Below are 22,327 nucleotides of genomic sequence, written 5' to 3'. Positions count from 1 at the left end.
ACCATCTAGAGGCCAATCCCAACCTCTTAAGACTCAGCAGCTGTTAGCCAAATGAGCTGAGAAAACTATTTTATAGCAGTTTGTTCTCATACCTCAGAGAACCTTGGAGGGGCGGTGCTGTCTCCTCTCCTCCTCCCAGCTCCTGGCTCTCGCAGCCGGGAAGGCTGGCTCGGGGCGTGCGCTCTAGTGAGCAGCTCCCAAAAATACTCAGAGGGGCGGGGGGCAGAGGGGGTGAGACAACTAGACAGGAAGACAGATCCAGATCGATGTAAAAGAGGTGAAGAACCACCATCGAACTTCGCAGCTGCAGATTTCTTTTACTTGTTGTAATTTCTTCTCACTTCAAAACCTCATTACGCGCACTGATCCTCCTGCTCGCCAAACTAAGAAGATGCCCAAATCTTCACCTTGCGTCTCCCTCTGGCTGGCATCTTTGGCCTCTTTGGTGGTGCAATCGGTGCTCTCTTCCTCCTACACTTCTTCCTCGGCATATCAGAGACCAGGGGCCAGTGCGAAGCGGCCGGGCTTCATGGAGAGGACGCTGATTCTCCTGGATGTAAACACCCGCAGTCCGATCAGAGTCCTTAACGAGAACTTCCTCTCTCTTCAGCTGGACCCCTCGATCATCAAAGACGGCTGGCTGGACTTTCTGAGGTATCAAAGAGCATTCCAATAATATCGATCTGTAAAAGGTTTTGCGCTTCTTTTATACATTACGCATGCAGCCACGTTGTCTGAATTGAGTGAATCAGCACGTTTCTTCCTCTGCCAGAGTAATACTGAGTGGTCCACGACAACAAATTACCGAGGTATTCCCCTCGAGACTGGTAAACTGCACACGTATAATCAACTAATTTGATGACGTCGATAGGGAACGGTTATCAATGGCTATCCATTTGGAGTTCCCCCTGATATACTGCAGAGTAGCTCAGATTTTGTACAGATGATCCTGTTAGCAGTGGACACAGTTGTGTGGCCTTCGTGTATCAAGCTCAGGGTGCATGATGTCGATTTCAAAAGTTGTAAATCTAATTTTCTTTTTCTTTTTACTCGAATTTAATTTTACGTGCATGGGCCAAATGCTACGCACGGTTATTTGAAAAAAAATAAAATAGGCCTATTGGATAAGTGTAACATGCATGGGGAAAAGTGACCTCATTTAGGCTACTTTGTGACTTCTAACCTTCATTTCACACAGCAGTTTAAACTTCTCTGATGGGACGCACAGTAGGGCTCTAAAGCCTGCATCACATTTTCAAAACCCAGACTTGTCACCCTAGAAAATCACTTATGGAGGTCCCATGTAAAGCTCACCTTGTCATGTCAAAACAAACAGACTATAATGAGTCATACGATCCTCGATTAGATCAATCAGAAATGATCCTTGAGTCAAGTTGTTGGTAAATCATGTTGTAGCTTTGTTACAAAATTTACTGACAAAAGGTAAGAGGACATGCTTCAATGCATCTTACCTCCACCATTCACCCTCTAAAAAGGGGAGAAAATAAAAAACTGTTTTATTATTTTACAATAAGACCACTTTTAGTTTTCTATAGCATCATGTGCTGAATCACATGTTGTTCAAAATGTCTTTCTTTTGTATAAACTCCTTACTTTTATTTAGGTCTTAACTAATGTTGTTTTAGTAATTAATTTAGAATATACACATTTACTCTCATTCACTATAATTGAAATTATGTTGATTTGGTTTTAATAACCCTGCATGATATGAAGCAGTTGGTACAGTCGCAACAGGCCTGTTTGCCGGCACTTTATACATCTTCCGTCATTTTTTATTTTATTTTAGCATGTTAAGCCGACAGCTACGTAGCCTAGACCATAAATAAACACTAAATGAGTCACAAGAACAAAAGAGAAGTCCCAAAATTGAACATTATTCGTTTTTGATAAATTAAACCCCCTTTTACACAACAGTAACCTTTTCAAGCCTCTCAGAGCTAAACAGATCACTTATAGGCTACTGATCTCATTCCAGTTAACTTCTATGAAATAGCCTGGTTGACGTGTTATTTTGTAATATTTTTTTAATTAATTACCTTCATGTTTTCACTTGTAGAAAGCTCAATAAAAAAGGTAGGGATATGTATATAGGCTACTTGTCCTTTGCAGCTGACAATGAAAGAAGCAACATATTATTGGCAAAGTTTAATTTAATTTCCTTTAGTCTCCGTTTATAGTAAGTAGGCCTAAGTAAGTAATTTAAATGTAAAATATTGGACAGGAACCCGTGCATCCTCTGAGCATTTTGGAGCCCATTTGGGTCACTTATCATTCAGGTAATTCTGTACTTACTGTATCCTTCATCAATGCTTTCCTACCGGCTGACATATGACGTTGAAGCCGCTGCCTGTTGCTTTGGGCCTCTGGTGTTAATGGGAAAACCAGGAAGCGAGTTTTGTGATGGGCCTGAACTGCGTTCACAGCTAAAGCATATAGGCCAGTTAAATCACAATTCATTCAATACTCTATTTTCTGCTTCTCGCAAATATTTACACTCTAGGTCTGTAGAAAATAGCCTACTATTAACGAAAATAAAGATGTGAACATTTAACAAACTGGTGATTGATATTATTATTTTTTTACTAGGCTATATCGAAGCTACATCACAACGTTTTAACAACACATATCTGACACTATTAACGTCACATTTCTTACGTTGGTGTCTCGCGACGTGTGTCCTCAGCTCCAAGCGGCTCGTGACCCTGGCGCGCGGCCTGTCGCCCGCCTTTCTCCGTTTTGGAGGAAAGAGGACCGACTACCTTCAGTTCAACAACCACAAGAACCTGGCTAAGTTCAGAGGACCGGGACCAGACTATTACCTGAAGAACTACGAGGACGGTAATAAGACACGACAGCTCGTTTCGTCTATTTAATGTGAATTTTTATAAGATTTCCTAAGCGGTCTGTTTCTTGTCTATCAGCATTTTTCCTCCTCACGTCTCTCCTTTGTCTCACTACTACTCTTTCTAAAATATGTTTCTTTTTGTAGCCTATTTGAAACAACGTACATTTCTTGCTAAACCACAGGAAGCCAGTTTTAGGGGTACCTAGTTAACCCACTAACTAACTAACCCACCCTGTAATGTAGGCCTACCATGTTTTTATTAACTTCATAAAATAACATTTTAGATAGAACCTGTTTAAAGAAAGTTCTTCTCCTGTAAATAATTCCTCCAACTTCATATAACACCCCTCCCTCCCATATATTAAATACATATTATCATTATCTTTAAATAATACACAATAAGGTTTTATTAAACTACAACCAAAAGTAGACAACATCTGCCAAAATAGTGAATAACTTAAAAATCAATAATGTAGAGTTTTGTTTTATTGTTAAGCTAATGTACCCTTTTTGACTGAATTACTTTTAGCCAGTGCAGTCCTAATAAAATGCAAACTATGTAGACACCATTGTTTTGGTCACATGATAAATACTTTCTAATATGACAACAAATAAATCAACATAGCGTTGATATCTTTCATCTATGTCGGCTTGCAAATATGGATTGGTTTAATTTTCTAGTTTGCTACTTAAATTTTTGTTTGTGATCTCAACAACATAATTATGTTTCCACTTTAATTAAGAAACATTTTTTCTCATAAGGTCAAATAGCCTACATGTTTGATAGTTTGTTTCAAAATACAACTTACAGCAAAAGCCTGGACCACCTGTTGGAAAACCAAACATCTGTCTCATTTGTCTTCTTTTAACATGTATTTTTTCCTTTTTTCTTCAAACTTTGCCGGCTTGCAGACATTGTGCGCAGTGATATTGCATTGGACAAACAGAAGGGCTGCAAAGTGGCCAACCATCCTGATATAATGCTGGAGCTACAGAGGGAGAAGGCTGCAACCACACAGCTCGTCCTGCTGAAAGAGCAACTGTCCAACATCTACAGCAACATTACAATAACAGGTAGGAGATCACACACACAAAAATGTCTTTTTTCTCTCTCTACATGTTGGCCTTGGTCTGGGCTTTCAAGGTCACAAACACTCGTGCACTGCACATACGTACATACTCACACAAGGTTCAAAGCATGCCAATGGAAACCATCAGCTTTCAAAATGACAAATGTAATTTGTAAAGGAGGAATGTGGGGATGGATAGAAGGGTGCAGCAGCAGAGGCTAGTAAACAGAGCACTGACGTTTTCGCTGGTTACAGTTAACTCAAACAGACCGCAGAAGAAGTCTGGAGTCTTGAATTTGGGTGGCCTGCTTTTCTTATCAGTTATTGTGATTGATTTTGATGGAAATAAGGAGCTAGAAGAGAGGGGAGTAAATAAGGAAATTGTCTGTTAAAACTAGCGCAGCGTTTGGATTGGTCCATAAAGAGGCGCTTGGTTGTGAGTTACCTATAGTAGGAATAGAAAGGCTCAGTTGACTCTTTCATGTGGTTTTGTTTTAGAGGGTAGATTTGAAATAAAAGGTTTTTTTTTGGTTGAGGAGGTAATAAAAAACCTTAACAAGGCTCAACCAAACATTTAGTAAATAATAGAAGTGATAGAAAGCACAAAAAGTTTAACTTCTACCCCTTGAGAAAAACCATTAGAACAAAATACCTATGCTATTCTTCACTTCTCTGCTCTGTTTTAATAAAGACAAACACAAACTCTCTCCTCTTCGGCATATTGAAAAGACAGTAGGTGTGGAGTTTTTTTTGTGTCGGCAGGATTCATTTTTCAAAACAGAGAGCCGCCCTATAAGCGAGTTTGAAAGCCAGAGAGCTCCTGAGAAAATCACAGTGGACATGAGAATTCAGCGCCCAACCCAATTGAAGAGAATATTTAAAGTCTTTCTAACAGAGAATTGAAATGGTTAGAGGTAAGAAACAGATGTTCCTTGTAGATCCAGAGAAATATGAATTATTCAGCTATGCATTTTGAAATGAAGTTGACAAATTAGGTAAGACAAACAAATCTACCTAAAGTGAACCCAGTAGAAAACGCCCCCCCCCCCTGTTTGTCAGCGAATGAGGGCTCAAGACGGATATGAACGACTTGGACCAGCTGCATATTTTCAGATATCCTCAAGTGCTTCAGTCAAACCATTGCTTTGTTGTGTTTATCATAATGGACAGATGCAGAGAGGGAGAATTTAGATCTGTTTGTGTGAGGAGGGTCAGTTCACAAGTTCAGTTAAGGAGTCCTAAAGCTCCCTGAGTTTAATGTTATACTGCTGCAACTGTGCTAATACGTAGGACTTATAACCCTGTAAGTCTTTCATTTTGTCGACGCAGTAACTTTGTAAGGGGAGTATTTTATAAGGTCTACATCAGGCTTTTATAGTTGAGAAACATTTGTAATGTGATTCTGAAGGAGAGGCAGGAAGAGACTTGCATTTTCTGCCTATTTTTAATTCAATTACAAGGTTTCATTAGCATGGAGGTTTCTGAAACAATTTGCCAAAGCACTAAAGTACAACATGGAAGGTTTATGCCAAGGCTGAGGCCTCATGCATTGGCCCCGTGTTTGACTCTGGCCCTTGATGCTAAAAGGTGCATGTCATCCCCGCTCTTTCCCACATTTCCTGTCTTTCTTTACTTTTTTGCCGATAAATCCAAAGGCAGGGGCGTAGGTACGGTAGCCTAGTGGTTAGTGCATGCGCCACATGTACAGAGGCGCAAGTGCTCAGGTGCGGACTCAACCTGTGGCTCCTTTCCTGCATGTTATTCCCCCCCCCCCCTCTCTCTCTCTCTCTCTCTCTCTATCTGTCCTGTCTCTAAATAAAGGCCAAAAATAAATGTTAAAAAATAAATAAATCCAAGACAAAAAAAATATTTTTACATATTTAGAAACAGTAACACTTTCCTAACATTAAACATAGAAACATATGAAAATACCCTTTAAACCATATACAAAATAATACATTATGCTGACTTTAAACAATAAAAAAATGTGTGTTTGGAGTTTCGTAAGGCTCTGTGTTTGTTAATGTTGTTCGCTTGTGTGAATGTGTGTGTTGTTGTTATCCCACCATCTTTATATCTGGCAAAACACAGTTATAAGAGAAACTTAACAAAAACAAATTAATGTTTAATATATTTATGTAGGAAGGAGATATAGGCCCACACACTTGCTCAAATGTCACAAAACGTTTGCGGGCCTATCTTCTTCCTGAGCCTGCTGTTTTTGCACTGCCCTGTGATGTACGTATAACTACCTCCTTTTACTTTGTATATTTATGTAAAAAATAACTCTGTGATATATTACAAAGCTCTACATTATCAAATCCATAGTTTCCAAAATGTTGTGAAATTGAAAAAAATTTATGTTAACTAATAGATATCTGACTGAGACAACCAGCCTCTTTTCCACACATGTGAGACAGTGCTAATGTTTCTCAAAATGATGTCCATATTTCCCATAAAACCCCGCCGCTACTTCCTGTCACTTTAGAGATGTTATTCGACCACTGGCTCATTTGTGCAGCTGCTGCATAGAGGCTGACTGAGGCGAGCACATTTCTCCGTTCAAGTAAAGAATAACAAACATAGTCCTGATTTACTGATGATAAAACATGCAAAGATACTTTAAGCTTCTTCTAACGCTGTGCAGACTTGAATTACTTTGGTTAACTGCCTACAATTGAAATATAAAAATATTCAAACTGATTATACAGGTGGGCCCATGATTAAATAAAAACAGAAAATATTGATGCAGTGAAACTTACGGTAACAATGAATCACAACCAAATCTCACTTTCCCACATACTGGAGATTTTTGCATCATTTTACTGATTGATTGGGCCCCAATGGGAATCTTTGTCTTGTTATCTATGATCTCCTGCTGGTATGATGTTTTCTATCAAAGAGTGAGAAGTAAGGCTGAGAGACAGAGAGCATCTTTGAGAAAGTACCATTGTTGTTATCACGCAGAACAGCGGGGAAGACGGAGACGAAGCCAAGGAGAAGGCTTTTATCCACAGTGGGCTGATTTACTGTGAAGTGTTCTCACAAAAACACGCATTGTTCATTTTTTTTTTGGCAATTTGTGCCTTAATAAGTCAACAGCTGTGAGAGACTAGACGCTCTGAGAAGAGTTAGGGAGTGACATGCAGAAGAGGGTTGACGGCCTGAATCGAACCAGGGGGGAGTCAGCGAGGGTTTATGAGGAGGATAAGTATCGTGAAAAAGGTCATTATTAGTTTACAGTTATTTTAAACAAAATACCACAATTTACATGATAATGGTACAGTAGTGTAGTGCTTGGCCATTTCCTAAGATGACATTATTTCATTATTAAGGGATTACATATGCCTTTTGCATTGCAAGTCTGCAACAATGTCTTAATTAAGCTCTGCTGTCACTACGATTCTCGACGGCGCAATAGTTGTCCCAGTGTGTGCAGAAATAAATAAAATGAAATAAAATAATAATAATTTTTTTAATAGGTTTCAGGTAAAGTGTTTTTTTAAGCAATGCCAGCATGAGGACAGCAATCAAGATTTTTTTTTTCCAACCCCAACTGCTGGTACAGGTATCAGCCAATAATCAGGTTCATGTATGGAATTTAGTATTTAAATGAGAATGATTTGAGAATATTTAAAAAAATATTGTTTTTGAATTTGGAGCTTCTGTTTTATTTTGGCAGTGCACAATTTAGTCTTGTTGAATTTACTATAATATTTGTACCGCCTTTTGTCCCTCTTTGGCGCCCCCTGTGGACAAAGCAGTACGCCCTATATCTTTGCTGATGATGACCATAACAATTTCCAGCCGTGTTCTCTGACAAAAGTGTCTTCCTTTTTTGTTTTAAATGTCTAACGTATTGTTCACTATGAAACTTTCCAGTGTAAAAAAAAGAATGCTGTGTCTGCAGCATGCTGTTAATCTCCTCATCTGACACCTACCTAGCGGCCGTGGTAACAGAAATGATATATTAACTGTGATGGAATAATAAATCTTCTCTCTGTTGGACTGGTTCGCTTTTTACAAGTCAAACAAATGTATCAGTGTTCATTTTAGTCTTTCATAGCCTGCTAAAAACTCCAAAAGAGGAGCTTTAGTTTGGGAGATAAGGCAAAAGAATAAACCTAAGGATGCTGAAAACTACAGAAACTACCAAATGTTTGCATTACAGTCTCGTTATTACACTTTGAACTCCAAGAATGTAGTGTAAACTAGAATCAGTGCAAACTCTTCCCATCTCTGTATACAATCACACAGAGGCACTAGGGATGTGTTTAAATATGGTCTGGCAACAATCAGCCAAGTGCGTGTGTGTGTGTGTGTGTGTGTCTGTGTGTGTCTGTGTGTCTGTGTGTCTGTGTGTCTGTGTGTCTGTGTGTGTGTGTGTCTGTGTGTGTGTGTGTCTGTGTGACTGTGTGTGTGTGTGTGTGTGTGTGTGTGTGTGTGTGTGTGTGTGTGTCTGTGTCTGTGTGTCTGTGTGTGTGTGTGTCTGTGTGTGTCTGTGTGTGTGTGTGTGTGTGTGACTGTGTGTGTGTGTGTGTCTGTGTCTGTGTGTGTGTGTGACTGTGTGTGTGTGTGTGTGTGTCTGTGTCTGTGTGTGTGTGTGTCTGTGTGTGTGTGACTGTGTGTGTGTGTGTGTGTGTGTGTGTGTGACTGTGTGTGTCTGTGTGTGTGTGTGTGTGTGTGTGTGTGTGTGTCTGTGTCTGTGTGTGTGTGTGTGTGTGTGTGTGTGTGTGTGTCTGTGTCTGTGTGTGTGTGTGTGTGTGTGTCTGTGTCTGTGTGTGTGTCTGTGTGTCTGAGTCTGTGTCTGTGTGTCTGTGTGTGTGTGTGTGTCTGTGTCTGTGTCTGTGTGTGTGTGTCTGTGTGTGTGTGTGTGTGTGTGTGTGTGTGTGTCTGTGTGTGTCTGTGTGTGTCTGTGTGTGTGTGTGTGTGTGTGTGTGTGTGTGTGTGTGTGTGTGTGTGTGTCTGTGTGTCTGAGTCTGTGTCTGTGTGTGTGTGTGTGTGTCTGTGTGTGTGTGTGTGTGTGTGTGTGTGTGTGTGTGTCTGTGTGTCTGAGTCTGTGTCTGTGTGTCTGTGTGTGTGTGTGTGTCTGTGTGTGTGTGTGTGTGTGTGTGTGTGTGTGTGTCTGTGTCTGTGTGTCTGTGTCTGTGTCTGTGTGTCTGTGTGTGTGTGTCTGTGTGTGTGTGTGTGTGTGTGTGTGTGTGTCTGTGTGTAGGGGAAGGCAGGTGGTGTTTAAAGGACCTTTAACAGTCTAGCTCCATCCTTTTCCACTCACCAATGCATGACCTCTGACCTGGGCTTGTTAGAGCTATCAATAATGGGGCCACTCCGAGCTTACACACACTCTTTCAGTGAGGAAATGAGTACGGAAAATACCCCGAGCTCAGACAAAGTCAGGATCAGCATCATCTCACGTCTCTCTGCAGGAGTTTATCCCTCCATCAGCGATCACGTCTTCATTGTTCTTCCTCTTACTCCATCAGTTCCTTTATGTCCACAAGTTAACACCTCCCCGATCGTTCTCTCGCTCATGTTTACTGTTAGTCTAGCTGTGTATATTGTGACTTCATGTGAAAGTCTTGTGTTTATTTGACACCTCTGAAAATGAGGCAGTCAGTCCGTTCAACTTGTGACCTCAAAGGCCTCATCCGTGTGTTTAAGGCTCAACGGATAAACACAACTCTATTGAGGAATTCCTATACTGTGTTGTTCTTATCGTCCATGGCCAGCCAACCATTATTTGCGAACATGTACGGGGAGAAAATCTTCCCAAAACAGAGAAACTGGAGAAGCATGAGTCAAACATAGGATGTTTTTAGTTATAAGGTCTGCAGCTGCTCTTGAGACCAGGGATAGAAATCTTGTTTTGTTTTTTCTGTTGGAGGGATCATGGGTTTCTCTTAAAATGTTTTCTTTGATTTTCAAGAGATAGGACACATTGTGCACACCTGAAAATGATTAATGATTTAATCAATTGCAGCAAAAGAGTTTGAGTCTGCTTTTCAGTCCAGCTGCAAAAGGCTGCAATATAGAAAAACTGCATCAAGTTGCCGCCACAATGTTTTGTGGTAGAGAAATGCCAAAATGTCTTTTTTCACACTTTTTCCAGACCAGACACATTTAGAAACAAAATATAACTTACACATTTATCATGTACGGGTGCAAGCAGCTTCGTAAATACAGCAAAACAAAGTTTTTATGTCATATTTTATTAGAGGTTGAGTGTCACACCTTGGACATTTAGATAATGTGATAGTTTAAGCTAATCTCTGTTTTTTGCAAATAAGTAGCAACAGGACATAGATGGAGAAGGTGGAGGGGAGTGGAGCTATCTGGATGAAATGGAGGGCCTAAGTAGGACCTAAGTAGTATGGAGCTTTAGTGGTTGCTGGTGTACCTCAGACCATTGTGTAGGCACCCAAACTACAGAGGCAGAGACCTCAACGCACTGGGTGCTGCTACAACTCCTGGCCTGTGACCGTTTGGTGCATTTCTAACCCCCCCCCCCCCCCCCCCCCCCCCCAACCCCCTCCTCCTCCCCTTCTCTTCCCCACATTTCCTGTCTCTCTGCAACTGTCCTATCTAACAAAGATTTAAGCTAAAAACTGTAAGGTTGAAAAAGGAGCTTCAGTAACCCAGATGTGTGGAAGCCAAGTCCCCATTTGAACACATTACAGAGCCAGGATCAAATGTGAAGACGTTGGTTTGTTGCAAGACTTTACATTTCATGCAACCCGTAAGGAACTTTTTATTTCTTTAAGTTTTGCAACCCCTTTAGACAATGCATTGCATCAAATCTCTTTTGTGATTCTGCCCTGTCCAAATGTGTTGAAAACAACTCGTGCTTAGTCAAGTTACTTCTCAGGAGGAAATGTAAACAAAGGGTCTTTCACACCCTGGCATCAATGACATCTATTAAAATACGCACAGAAATTGTCAAACTTCTTGCTGATGTTTGGATTGTTTCTTTTGGGGGGTCATCCATAGGCATCTGTATTAAATTGACTGTACTTCATAAGCAGTTAGTAACTCCTCTTATTGTGTTTAAGGTGCATTACTTCAATGTTAGATGAGTTTAGTTGGCTTCTTGATCAGGCACATGGCAAGCAGCCTGACATCATGATTTAGACTCTTCTCTTTCCTTCTTTTCTAGTCTGATCTCACGTGAATGGTATCAAGTGGCACAAATGTTTACAGTGTCTAATCAGTTTTTAGGTTTAAGTCAACATGGTAGAGTATATCAGACACTTATACTCGAGTCCGTCTCTTTGAACTGACATAGCGGTGCAGCAGTCACAGCCAGAAGCCTCTCAATGAGAGCCACAGGGCTCCATCGAAAGGAAACATGAGAAGAACGACAATATAGAAAAGTGTGAAGCAATACTAATGTAAACCTGCTTTCAAAACAAACATAAAGTGAGAGCAAGGATATTTTTTTTCAGCTGAGGTAGTGACTGTATGCAGACTGGTTTGCCCGCTGTTAACACTTGCAGAAAAAAATTCAACTTGATTAAACTTTGATACCACATGGCACAGTCCCTCCCTCCAGAGCAGGATAATCTTGCAGGTACACTGTAGGCTAATTTATGCACATGCAGGAGCCTAGTTAGCTGCATTTTGGACTTTATATCATGTTGCATATGACTTTCCTTCATCTTTGTGTGTGCAACGTTTTTGATGCCAAACTAGTGTAACTAAGGAGCACACATTTCAATATTTTACAACTGCTTTGGAAAAGTTATCCATCAGTAAAATATAATAAAATAGAGAAGGATTGTTTTAAATTCCTGTTCCTGACAATAAGCTGATGAGTAACTAAACAGGAGAGAGCGAGAGAGAGAGAGAGATCGAGAGAGCGAGAGAGAGAATGGCAGAAGATCAAATATCTGAAAAGTCAAACATGAGAAGCAGCCATAGAATGAGGAATTCACTAAACATCTGTGACTGGCCTGAAAATGTTTTCATCTAAACAAACTGGCACAGCTGTCTACAGTCAGAGGGCCTCTAGTTATAACTTTCTGTTTTTACTCATTTGAAAATCAAAACACATTTTCTTGAAGCAATGGGAAACAGGCTCCATCCTTCTCATTAGTTCTGCTATAACTCCTCCTACATTTTTATTCACTCTTTTTTGTCTCACATTCAAAGTCCTCTGTAAGAAAAAAGCAGAATTGTTTCTCCTTTGTCTGCCTTGTCTCTTTGTTTAAAATCACCTAAATCCAAATACGCGCACACCACATAGGAGGTGTAAATAGTGATGGATTCAGTCTTTGGTGTTGCAGCTGCTTCAAGACCAAATCCATCCTCCGCTCAATGCCTCATGCTAATTTATGAGAGTCTCTCCTGCCAAGTTTCACACTGTAACACTGCAGGTCAGCCATGACAGTATGAGAAGGAATATAATCCTCTTTGATTTGTTGATATTCATACAGTGATATTTTTGGATATGAGCCGCCGTCATTATTGATGTTGGAAGGCGCAAGGGTAGGACGAAGAGCGTTAAAGGTTATCTGCATGTTTTCATACATAATGGATTGCCCGATTTTTGATTTACGGAACAATCAAAGGAAAATGACCCTGGAAGCCTGCTGTGCTGTGCTGCCAACGAGTGAGAGGAGTCTGACCTCATACATCTGCTGAAAGCATTTACGTTTGTAATAATATTACTACAAAAGCTTTGGAACACTATAAAATATAAACATCAAACATTGAATTAAAGCTATGTCTTACTACAAAATGTTATTCTGTTGACGACTTGCCCCCACAGCAAGGGGAAATAAAACATCTTTCTCTTATAGGAAAGGCTTTTTAACATTAAAAACACGTGTTTTTTAAAATATATTTTTGGGGTCTTTTTGCCTTGATTGGATAGGACAGCTGAAGTGAGACAGGAAACGTGAATGGAAAGCTCCGAGGTCGGACTCGAACCCACAGCCGCTACGACGAGGACCAAAGCCTCGGCACATGTGCCCCGTGACATAACCGCTAGTCTATTTGCGCTCCAATGTTTTTGTTTTTTTAGTAGAGAGGATAATATAGAATAATATAAATATTCATATTTTATGCTTATTTTTCATATATATGTTGATTAACTACTGCCAAAGACAACAGAGGGAGAACATCACACAGACTTAAGGAGGTCACTTATTGTCAGATGTAAGACAGATTGCTGATACAAATGTCACCCGTGCAAACTGAAGAGAAAAGTCTGAATCTGAATAACCTTTAAATGAGCCAGAGTTTACTGTACCTAATTTAATTTGACTCGGCTCAGTTTGGTTCTAGGGTTTCATTCAGGTTAAATTGTTTGTGGCATTAGATTAAATGATGCCAACACTTGTCACACTGATGCTGATGATGCACTAAAACCAGAGCAGAGAGTATACTCTGGAGGTTGCCAACAGTGCGGAAGGCTTGTTTCAGGCGAAACAAATTGAGATCTTGGCATTGTGTGGATCACTAAAGACATCAGCTGTCTGAGTCTAGTCTTTAGAGCCAAACCTTCCTGGCAGCTACTAGACAAAACCACATTTAAATAACAAAAATACTCTATCATCGTCTCATTCAGCTTCAACTTGTACAGTATATTGTCTCTGCAACCATCTCTGAATATAAACATTCCTGCGTTTACTTAAAATGTCATACATTTGTGGATTGGAAGGATACGGTTTCTTTCAGCCACTAAATGCCTCTCTACATTTCAGTTGACTTAAACTCGTGTTTTTTCTTTTTCATTTTACAATGAATCTGTATGAAGAGTAATACGTTTAAGCACCTATGGAACTTTTATTTCATCTGGATGTTGGCAACCCCTGGGGACCATGCATCATGTCTTCACTTGTCGATTCTTTACTGTACATGTGTAATATCCTCTAAAGAAAAAAATCCTGCTTCCTTTTAACCGGCCAGCGTACCACTCACTGTGACATTTGCAGAGGACCATGTAAACAGAGACTCTTATGGTTTGCATGCTGTGCTTGGCATCATCAAATTCCAAACTGAGGCAGCAGTGACATTCATTTAGAATAAATATTTAGAAATCTCCTTGCTGATGGTCTGTTTTGCATTTCTAGGTCAGGAATAAACTCCCTACATTGCATTTAAATAACTTGAATTATTAGATTGCTACAGTTCCAAAAAGGGTGGCCTCAGTAAAGAGCCCTGTGGCACACCATAGCTCTACAGTTTCACACATGGAGGCTCTTTACGATGTAACAAAGAGGAGTATTTTTAGAACAAAGGAGCTCTGTTGGAACATGATTACATTTAACTTAACATGACCTTATGATACCTCAGTTTTCATTCTTACCTGTCAGTTTACAATCATCAGCATGATGTGAGCTCAGCATGGCAAACTCCTGACTGCCATGCTTTCTGTTTTTTCCCTTTATTCTTTCCACATGGCCTGCAAAGATCCAGAAGTGTCTGTTTTTCTTGATCTCAAGAATATCAGCGTGTTAAAATCCGCGATGGACGTAACATGTAATTCCATGTGTTTGCAATATGCCCTGAGACAAGTGCCAGCAACCTGCAAATGAATGTCATTTTAATAGCCTGATGCATGGGAAATGTTTGAAAGCAGTCCTTCCTCTCCTATGATTGTTTGGCATGACATCCAACCTCCACATTTTTTTCCTAAGAACTCTAGAAAACATACGTTTTGTGTCAAATTTCAGTTCATGGCACTGTGTTCTTGAGTGCTGTGAGCCAGTTCGTATGGGATAGACCTGTAGCAGGAATGCTGGTACCTCTTGAGTGTGTGTGTGAGTGTGAGTGAGTGTGTGTGTGTGTGTGTGTGTGTGTGTGTGTGTGTGTGTGTCAGTGTGAGCTCTCTATTTGTCTCGATGATGTTCTTATCCTGAGGGGAAACATGCCTCCTTCATTACTAGCTAGACACATCTTATTTCCTTAATTTGACTCTCAGGCAGTTGTCCGTTATTTATGTGATCGCTTTTGTGTGTGTTTGTGTGTGTGCCTTTCTTTATTAATTCATAATGTTTGTCCTGAAAGTAGAGTATGTCTCTGAAGCTGTAAATACTGTTAAGAGAGCTCATTTGACGGAGTGTCTCAGTATATTAAAATAATGTTTCCTCTTTCAACTACTTACACTGGAATTTAAGACACTCATTAGCGTCACACAAGTGTTTGCAGCTTTACTGCATGTGTGTGTGTGTTCATGGAAGGGGTTTTTCTTTCTTGTATTGAAAGAGTATCCCACAGTTTAAAACTTGAATAAAATACTGTCACCTCTTTTTCTGTCTTTAACTAAATGTAAGTTACACTCAGGGATTGTTTTCCCCTTCATTCTTCTCGTAACCTTAACGTTTTTATGATACTAGTTTGCAATGGAGAAAGACAGAACATAGAGTTTAGGAAATTACATCATCTAACAAATTTATATCCGCCAAATTTCTCTGCAAATTTGCAGACTGTCTGAGTTTAACCAACTCTGAGTCATTTCAAACTCAAATGTGAAATTTCAATCATTCCTCTTTTCTACTGCTTAGTCTGTACCTCATTGAGTTAGTGTGACACATGTTTTATATCATAATTTGAATTATTAGGGTTGGTTAAATTGTTTTTCTTCTCTTTTAAATATTTTCCTAAATGTGCAAACTTGCTCATTTAAATAAGGAAAAGCCAGATTGTATTTATACTTGAGCACTGAGGGCATTAATCTAATTCCCAGTGTCAAAGCGACCCCATATATTACTGTAAATTCTAGAAAATGTATGTTGCTTGCATAAGACTTTGGCATTCCTCTCTTCTGGCCACTTGTGAATCCCCTTAATCCCTCCTTTCTCACTCTCAGCATATGGTTGGTTGTATTGTGTTGGACCTTGTCAGAGGCCATCTATCACTCAGTGGTGTCCTGCTGAGCAGGAGATCTGCAACGCAGCTCTCAGGCCCCGAAATGAGAAAACAAGAGGGAACAAAGTTAGAATAAAAGAGAGGAGAGAGAGAGGGAGGTGAAAGGGCATTGAAGGAGTGAGAAATGAAATAATAGCAGCAGACAGATGGTAAAAAAAAAAACAAGACAGAATAGAAGGAACAACGAGAAAACATAAAGAACAAAATATAAAGGTGAATAAAACATTTCCCACATGTAAGGCCAAGGGAGAGTGTTTCTGCTTTTTACCCTTCCAGCCAGTTCGAGCAGTTAGGACTGATTGACGCAGCTGACACCTATGGTGTAGAAAACCTTTAAGTGCTCAAGGTTCAGGAGCTTCAGTCCTGTTAGACTCCCAAACCGCCTCAGAGAATAAAAACAACTTCAAGCTCTCCAAAGAATAATGCTTAAATTAGCATACATTTCTATTTTACATTTAGATGAAGAAAACCAAAGGGCATCTTTTCACATGATTTCCATGTCTTCTTCGAATTATTTGTGTCATACTTAAATCTAAAATAGTCTAAATAAATAAAAAATGTTGTAATTAGATCAATTGTATAATCGGATAATGCTTAGAAAACAGTTTGACACTTCCTGTGTTTCTATGTGAAATCAACAAAGGTTAAAAACACACACAATAATCAAGAAAAGGTGTCCTTCCTCATTGAAGGGTTCAGAAGGAGACGAAAGCTTTACCTGCTCCAGAGGCATTGCTCCTGGCTGTCAGTGATCTCTGACCCTCACATAAAACAGGAACACATATGTGCCTCAGAGGGATGTTGTGAAGAAGCTACTTCCTCATTATTCTGTGTCTTAAGATGTTGTCTGAAGAGGTCTGAAAACATCTGCTTGTTAGTCTCAAATAAAAGCAAGAATGGTAATTTGATATTCATGAGCCTGGAACAATTATCAAAAGAGTCTTTTTGTCCATTTGTATTCAGTCCAGGTGTTGAATGAGATAAAACAGCCCTGGCATATTCTGTGTGGAATGGCCAAAAAATGTTACATTCACTTGCATTTGAAATTTAAAGTACAGAAACACTTCATAATAATGCCAGACAACCTCAACCTGGAACTGGAAATAAACTAATAATAAAATCACACTTTCTAAATTTTCAAGAAACAAGTATAGAAACCTGCACTCCATAAAAAGTGTTCCTACTTACATCACCTGCTTGGAGTTACGCTGCAGTCAATGTTAATATATCTCTGTCGCCTCTTTAATATCTCGCCCTGTTACAGTCAAAATTGTACCTGCTACAATCACTAAGATTATGCATGTCAAAGGAGCCATCGCAATACAAATGAGTTTTGAATAATAAACGTTTCATCATAAAACACTTCAAAATGTCAGCCTCGAGATATTTTTATTTTTCTCTCAAAAATGTCCCCATTTTAGCTTTCTTGGTACTTCATTAACAATTTTATTAGTATTCTTGTTCCAACTGTTCCTCGAATTCAACTGTCTATCTTAATTTCCCGCTTGATTGTTGTCATTATTTGTATAGATCCACTTGGGAGGAGACAAAGACCATATCCACTTGTCATACAGTATAGGTAGCTGGTTGGTGATTTTGAGCGCCATAATCAGAAAGGCAGTTCGACATTTAGAGGTCTAAGGTTGGCGGGTCCCATAGGTGTAAATGCCCATGTTGAATCTACCAGAATGGCCAGATAACCTTCAGTCTATCACCTTTGGGGCTTGAAATATCCCGTAATCACTAATATTTAGAGACAGTAATTGAAGTGGGTTAAGATATGAATGGCTGTATTCTGGGATCTATAATTCCCTAATAATGTGTGTGTGTCCGTTGCTAAAGCTGCATTTAAGCTCATATGAGCAACAAACACATTCTCCCTTATCTGTAACTGAAAGAGGTACCTCACTGTAAGAACTACATCCTGATTTCCTGAGGTGAAGCAACGTCTCCTGACTCGCATGCAGACCTCAGATATTGGAACTCAGTGATCCAGTAATGCACTGAAATGGGATAGGATAGGCACTTTATTATCATTGCATCAACTAATACAACAAAACTTTTTTAGCAGAAGTCCTATAGCATGACAAAGTTGAGTAGTAAAAATATGTATCTGAAGCTATATGCATGCAAAAAATAAATAAAGTAGCGCTATATAATAATAAATGGATACAGTATAAACAGTACAGAGACATTAATTTAAATTAAAGCGGTCTAGCCTAGTGGCAAACTTAATAATTAAGTTAAAGGATTCAATACTAAAGATTGCTCTGAGTTTGTACTTTTGGTAAATGTTGCTGGTTATAATGAATCGCTTCTGCATGCAAACAAATCATAACCAGCCTGGATAACTCAGTCTGAAAAGTTTCATATTTTAAGTGTAAAAATTAAACAGATTTAATCTTTTATTGACTCTCAAATTCATGACGGGAAACATTAATATTCAGTCTCAAGCACAATTGCAGAGGGAGCACATTGATTACTGCCTGGTTAGAAAGTTACAAATGTGTCTCAAATAATGCTTTCTAAGATACTTTAATGACTCTAAGCTTCATCAGACCTCAACCATATCTGTCCTTGATATCCTGCCTCATTTTAGAAACCTCAATGCAACAGGTTTAATTCAACATAATTAAGAGGAGACTCTGAAAACCGAATCAAAAAACATAAAAAAAGTAGCTATCCAGATCACACAACCCAGATATCCAGGAAAAATCTGAAATCAAAAACCGACTTTGCAGCTGCATTTTCCCCATTTGAATTTCTGTTTTTGTTTGTCGTGAAAAATACTGAACAGCTTAAAGCCTTTAAAGATTACACTTTGGCTTTTTGTTTACACTTTTAGTTGAGAAAAATGCTATAAACTGAAGTGAGAAAAGTACGATGGACTGTGTGTCATAGTTCAGAACCCACATCTCTGTCAGCGCCTGTATATTTGTTTGGTTTTAAGTCTTTAAGTATACTACAAACTTGGACGGATACAGATGGAAACCAGTGAAGGCTTGGCTGTTAGGATGGTAACCTACTTAACAACAACGAACGACAGATAGTGGTTTGGCTATATCTGAAGATCAAGCACCTCTGAAAAGTTTATTGGCTCATTAGAGGCCTAATGGAAGCTTAATGTTACATGTGTGACCAAATTGTTTTCTCTCTCATAAGCCCAAGTCTCCCTTTGTTTCTGTTTTTGTTAATTGGCTTAAGTATCCAGTAATTGGTGCTTTCGTTTTTTTTTATTTGGAGATTTTATTACATGCTGGGTGATGTATTGTTTCAAGATGACAGAGAAAATATGAAACCTTCTTTTATGGGCTTTCATCACTTAAGCAGTGCAGCCCATTTCAACATATTTAGTCTGTAATATACAGCTGTTTATTTGTTGTTAGGAAATAAAGACAGAAGAAAAGAAGATGGGGAAAAAAAAGAACTGGTCTTGACTGGGTCTCACGTTTGAGGAATCTCATCTCCTATAGTTGCCCTCCAAGCCCTTTACTCTGAAGCAGTTTGATTCTAAAGGCCTGTGAGACACAGCACTATGTTATTGAAGGAATTTTATGAGTCCATAAGTGTGTAATGAAATTTGCCTCGGTCACAGGAGTGCAGCACGGAAAGGAAAAGTGGAATTGAATTTTCGGTGGTATTTTCCTCAGACCTGCATTCCCTTAGGGAGTGTACAGGGTACTGTGTGCAGTGGCCCAGGCAAGGAGAGGCCAAGTGAAACCTTTCCCTGAGGTTTTGAACCTCTGCTGTGAATGGCAAGAGCCAACACCTCTAACCAGGAGCAGATGTGTGGCAGGCTTGGCTTGGCCCGGTCCCTCTCCTGGCATAGTTAGAAAACTTGGATCTGATGCAGCCAGCTCGTAATGCTAATAACATGATTACATGTCCTTCATTCTCTCTTCAATGACCTGACTTTTAAATGCCTCAGTGAACTTTCACACGCCGTCGCTCACATCAGCATTAACATCCCCCACTAGAGAGATGCTACAGGTGATGCATTATGTTGAGCATGATATTACCTTGTATATTTTACAACATTACTATTATCTTTTAATCTGTAGCTTTCGGGTATAATTCGAAAAAGCTGTTAAAAAAAATTAAGTATGGGGCACCGGTAGCCTAGTGGTTAGTGCGCGCGCCCCATTTACGTAGGCTATAGTCCTCCAAGTGGGTTTCCCGGGTTCGAATCCTAGCTGTGTCTCCTTTGCTGCATTTCATTCCCACATCTCTCTCTCCAAGATTTCTCACTATCCTATCTCTACAATAAAAGCATAAACAGTCCCAAAATAAACCTTTAAAATATATTAATATATTCTTTTACTATAAAAAGATAATACTCTGTCTCCTTTGTTCAAAAAGTTAATGAGAGAAGATGCTGATAAATGACAGGACACTCTTTCTTTTCATCGTGTAAAACCTCCTGGGGTTTTCATCCTATAAAACTGAAACATTTTTGAAATCCTCCAGATGTTACCAAAAACATTCACTCCGGCCAAATGGGAACCACCTTTTTTCACACTGACTAAAAAACCTTAAAAATGCATCTTTAGCTGTATAAACTATAGCTGACATAATATTTCATTGTGTTTCTGTTCAGCGCATTTACAAAATTGTTTAATTTCCATGCAAAACTTCCGTCTCATTAGGGATTCTTTGTTTAATAATTGCTAAATATTGTTATTTTTTCACCAGCTCCACACTTTGCAGATTAAAACAAATTTGAACATAAATTATGTTTTGTTTCGCTTTCATGACAAACATCTTGAGGAGATGTTTGAAATTGAATACATTTCTTACCGACCTCAGTGCAAAGTGGTCCAAAATGCTTCAATTAAACTTTTTATAGACCTTTTTGTAAACGTTTATTCAGATGCCTGGGTTTATAGTAAAGATTTGACAGATTGCAGTTTGTGAGGTTTTCCACAGAGGGTGTTAATGAATCCCTATTTATTTGTAAGACTGGAAAAAAATCTGCATGTTTATTTGAAATCTTTTAGCGCACAATATGGTTATTGCATCAGTTGAAAGCTGCACCACAAGTGTGAAAGAAGTAAAGCAGAATGTCTTTTTCCCCAAACATCAAACATCTGAACAGACTAATTAACCAAAACATGATGTAAGAAAAAACAAATCCAATCCTCACTTGCGTGCAAACCTCTGTCAAACAAGCCTTTGCCAAGATGGAGAGCACAAATGGTGGGGAAAAAGTGTTTTGATTGTGTAAATAAGCTCAGATTCTTGTAGAGCAGCGTCAGGTGCTCATCAGGCTGGGATTAGGAACCTCAGCAAGACCTGCCAGAAGACAGTTGTGAGACTTAAGGAGGTATTTGTCAAGGAGACTGCTGGAAAAAGACCCATTTCTCTTTCTCAATAAACACCAGGCAGGAAAATCCATCACAGTCCAAGTCCCAACTTTGTCATAACGAGTTTCTGCAGGAACTCAAATGGGACTTAAAAGTGAAGAGTTATGAGAAGAGAGACCGTGGCAGCCTGAGGCAGGTGCCCCCCGTAGTGTTTCGTCCTACATGTGGACAGCACTTTGGAAAGGAAACCATGATCCTTTCTCTTTAAATCTTTTTTTCATGCGATGCTGTGCTGTAGCAACATTTCATTATATTTACAACGTATAGCAGGACACATTAAAAGTGTTTGAACATCCTAAAGCTGTGCAAAAGAGCTGCTCTTTAATGGAAGTTTAAGCTTTTTACAATAATTTATTTCATGTAGATGCATCACAAAAAATGAACAAACATTAAGTCATACGTTTAGAATTTGTTTTCATGGGAGGCAGCCTTTTTTCTAAATCAAATTATTTCCTCGGCTTTAAATGGTTTACAATAATTACACGCATTTGTAAAGGTTATTTCCAAGGATAATTTTGAAATTATCCCATAAATGTATAAAATGATATTCAATTATTCATCCAATTATGTTTCATTTAGTTAATTATCAGTCATTATATTATGAAATAATAATATATATTTACAAATCGCTTACTTAGTCAGGATGGTCAGCATGAAATTATTATTAAAAACATTGAACTGTTGAAATGCAACCCAGTGATTGTGTACTTGTTGAATCTGGCTCTTCTCATTCAGCTGAAGACAGATCCTTCACTTTAACTAAAGCATAACTAATGTGTGTGGATATGGTTTGAGAGTGGAAGATGATTACTGTGATTATGGTGATTATTCTCACATTGAAATGGAGCCTGGGATACTGTGTGTTTGCTTTAGTGGACTGCTCGGGATCTGGTCTTCATAACCCTCATCCATCACAAGGCCTGGGATCAAAGATACCCTTCCAGAGAGGGGATTGTAGCAGATGTGCTAAATACCTCTAAAACAAATGTTGTGTTTGTCCTTGGTTCTCCAGTTGTGTGATTTTTTTTTAGCATGATGAATGTCAAAGTGTTAAAAGAGGCATTTGCTAAGAACCTGGTTGTAATTGGATGGATGAGTCATCAGTGATCTGCACTGTGTTTGCAGCATAAGCAGGTGTTTCATGGAAAGAGTTGCAG

General features: G+C 39.1%; 1 protein-coding gene across 2 annotated transcripts in view; it reads left to right on the top strand.

Moving 5' to 3' along the window:
* The first annotated feature begins 210 nt into the window (after positions 1 to 210).
* Positions 211 to 22,327, top strand: part of hpse2 (heparanase 2) — a 58,062-nt gene continuing 35,945 nt past the window's right edge. For both annotated transcript variants that reach the window (XR_009673255.1, XM_061039768.1), the window contains exons 1-3: positions 211 to 654; positions 2,705 to 2,859; positions 3,779 to 3,940. Coding sequence is in view for 1 of the 2 variants with exons in the window: in XM_061039768.1 (XP_060895751.1) it covers positions 392 to 654; positions 2,705 to 2,859; positions 3,779 to 3,940 (580 nt within the window). In the remaining variant the exon portion in view is untranslated. The remainder of the gene's footprint in view (positions 655 to 2,704; positions 2,860 to 3,778; positions 3,941 to 22,327) is intronic.

This window comes from Labrus mixtus, chromosome 6, assembly GCF_963584025.1.
Source record: "Labrus mixtus chromosome 6, fLabMix1.1, whole genome shotgun sequence".
NCBI lineage: Eukaryota > Metazoa > Chordata > Actinopteri > Labriformes > Labridae > Labrus > Labrus mixtus.
This window is presented reverse-complemented; position numbering and strand designations above follow the sequence as displayed.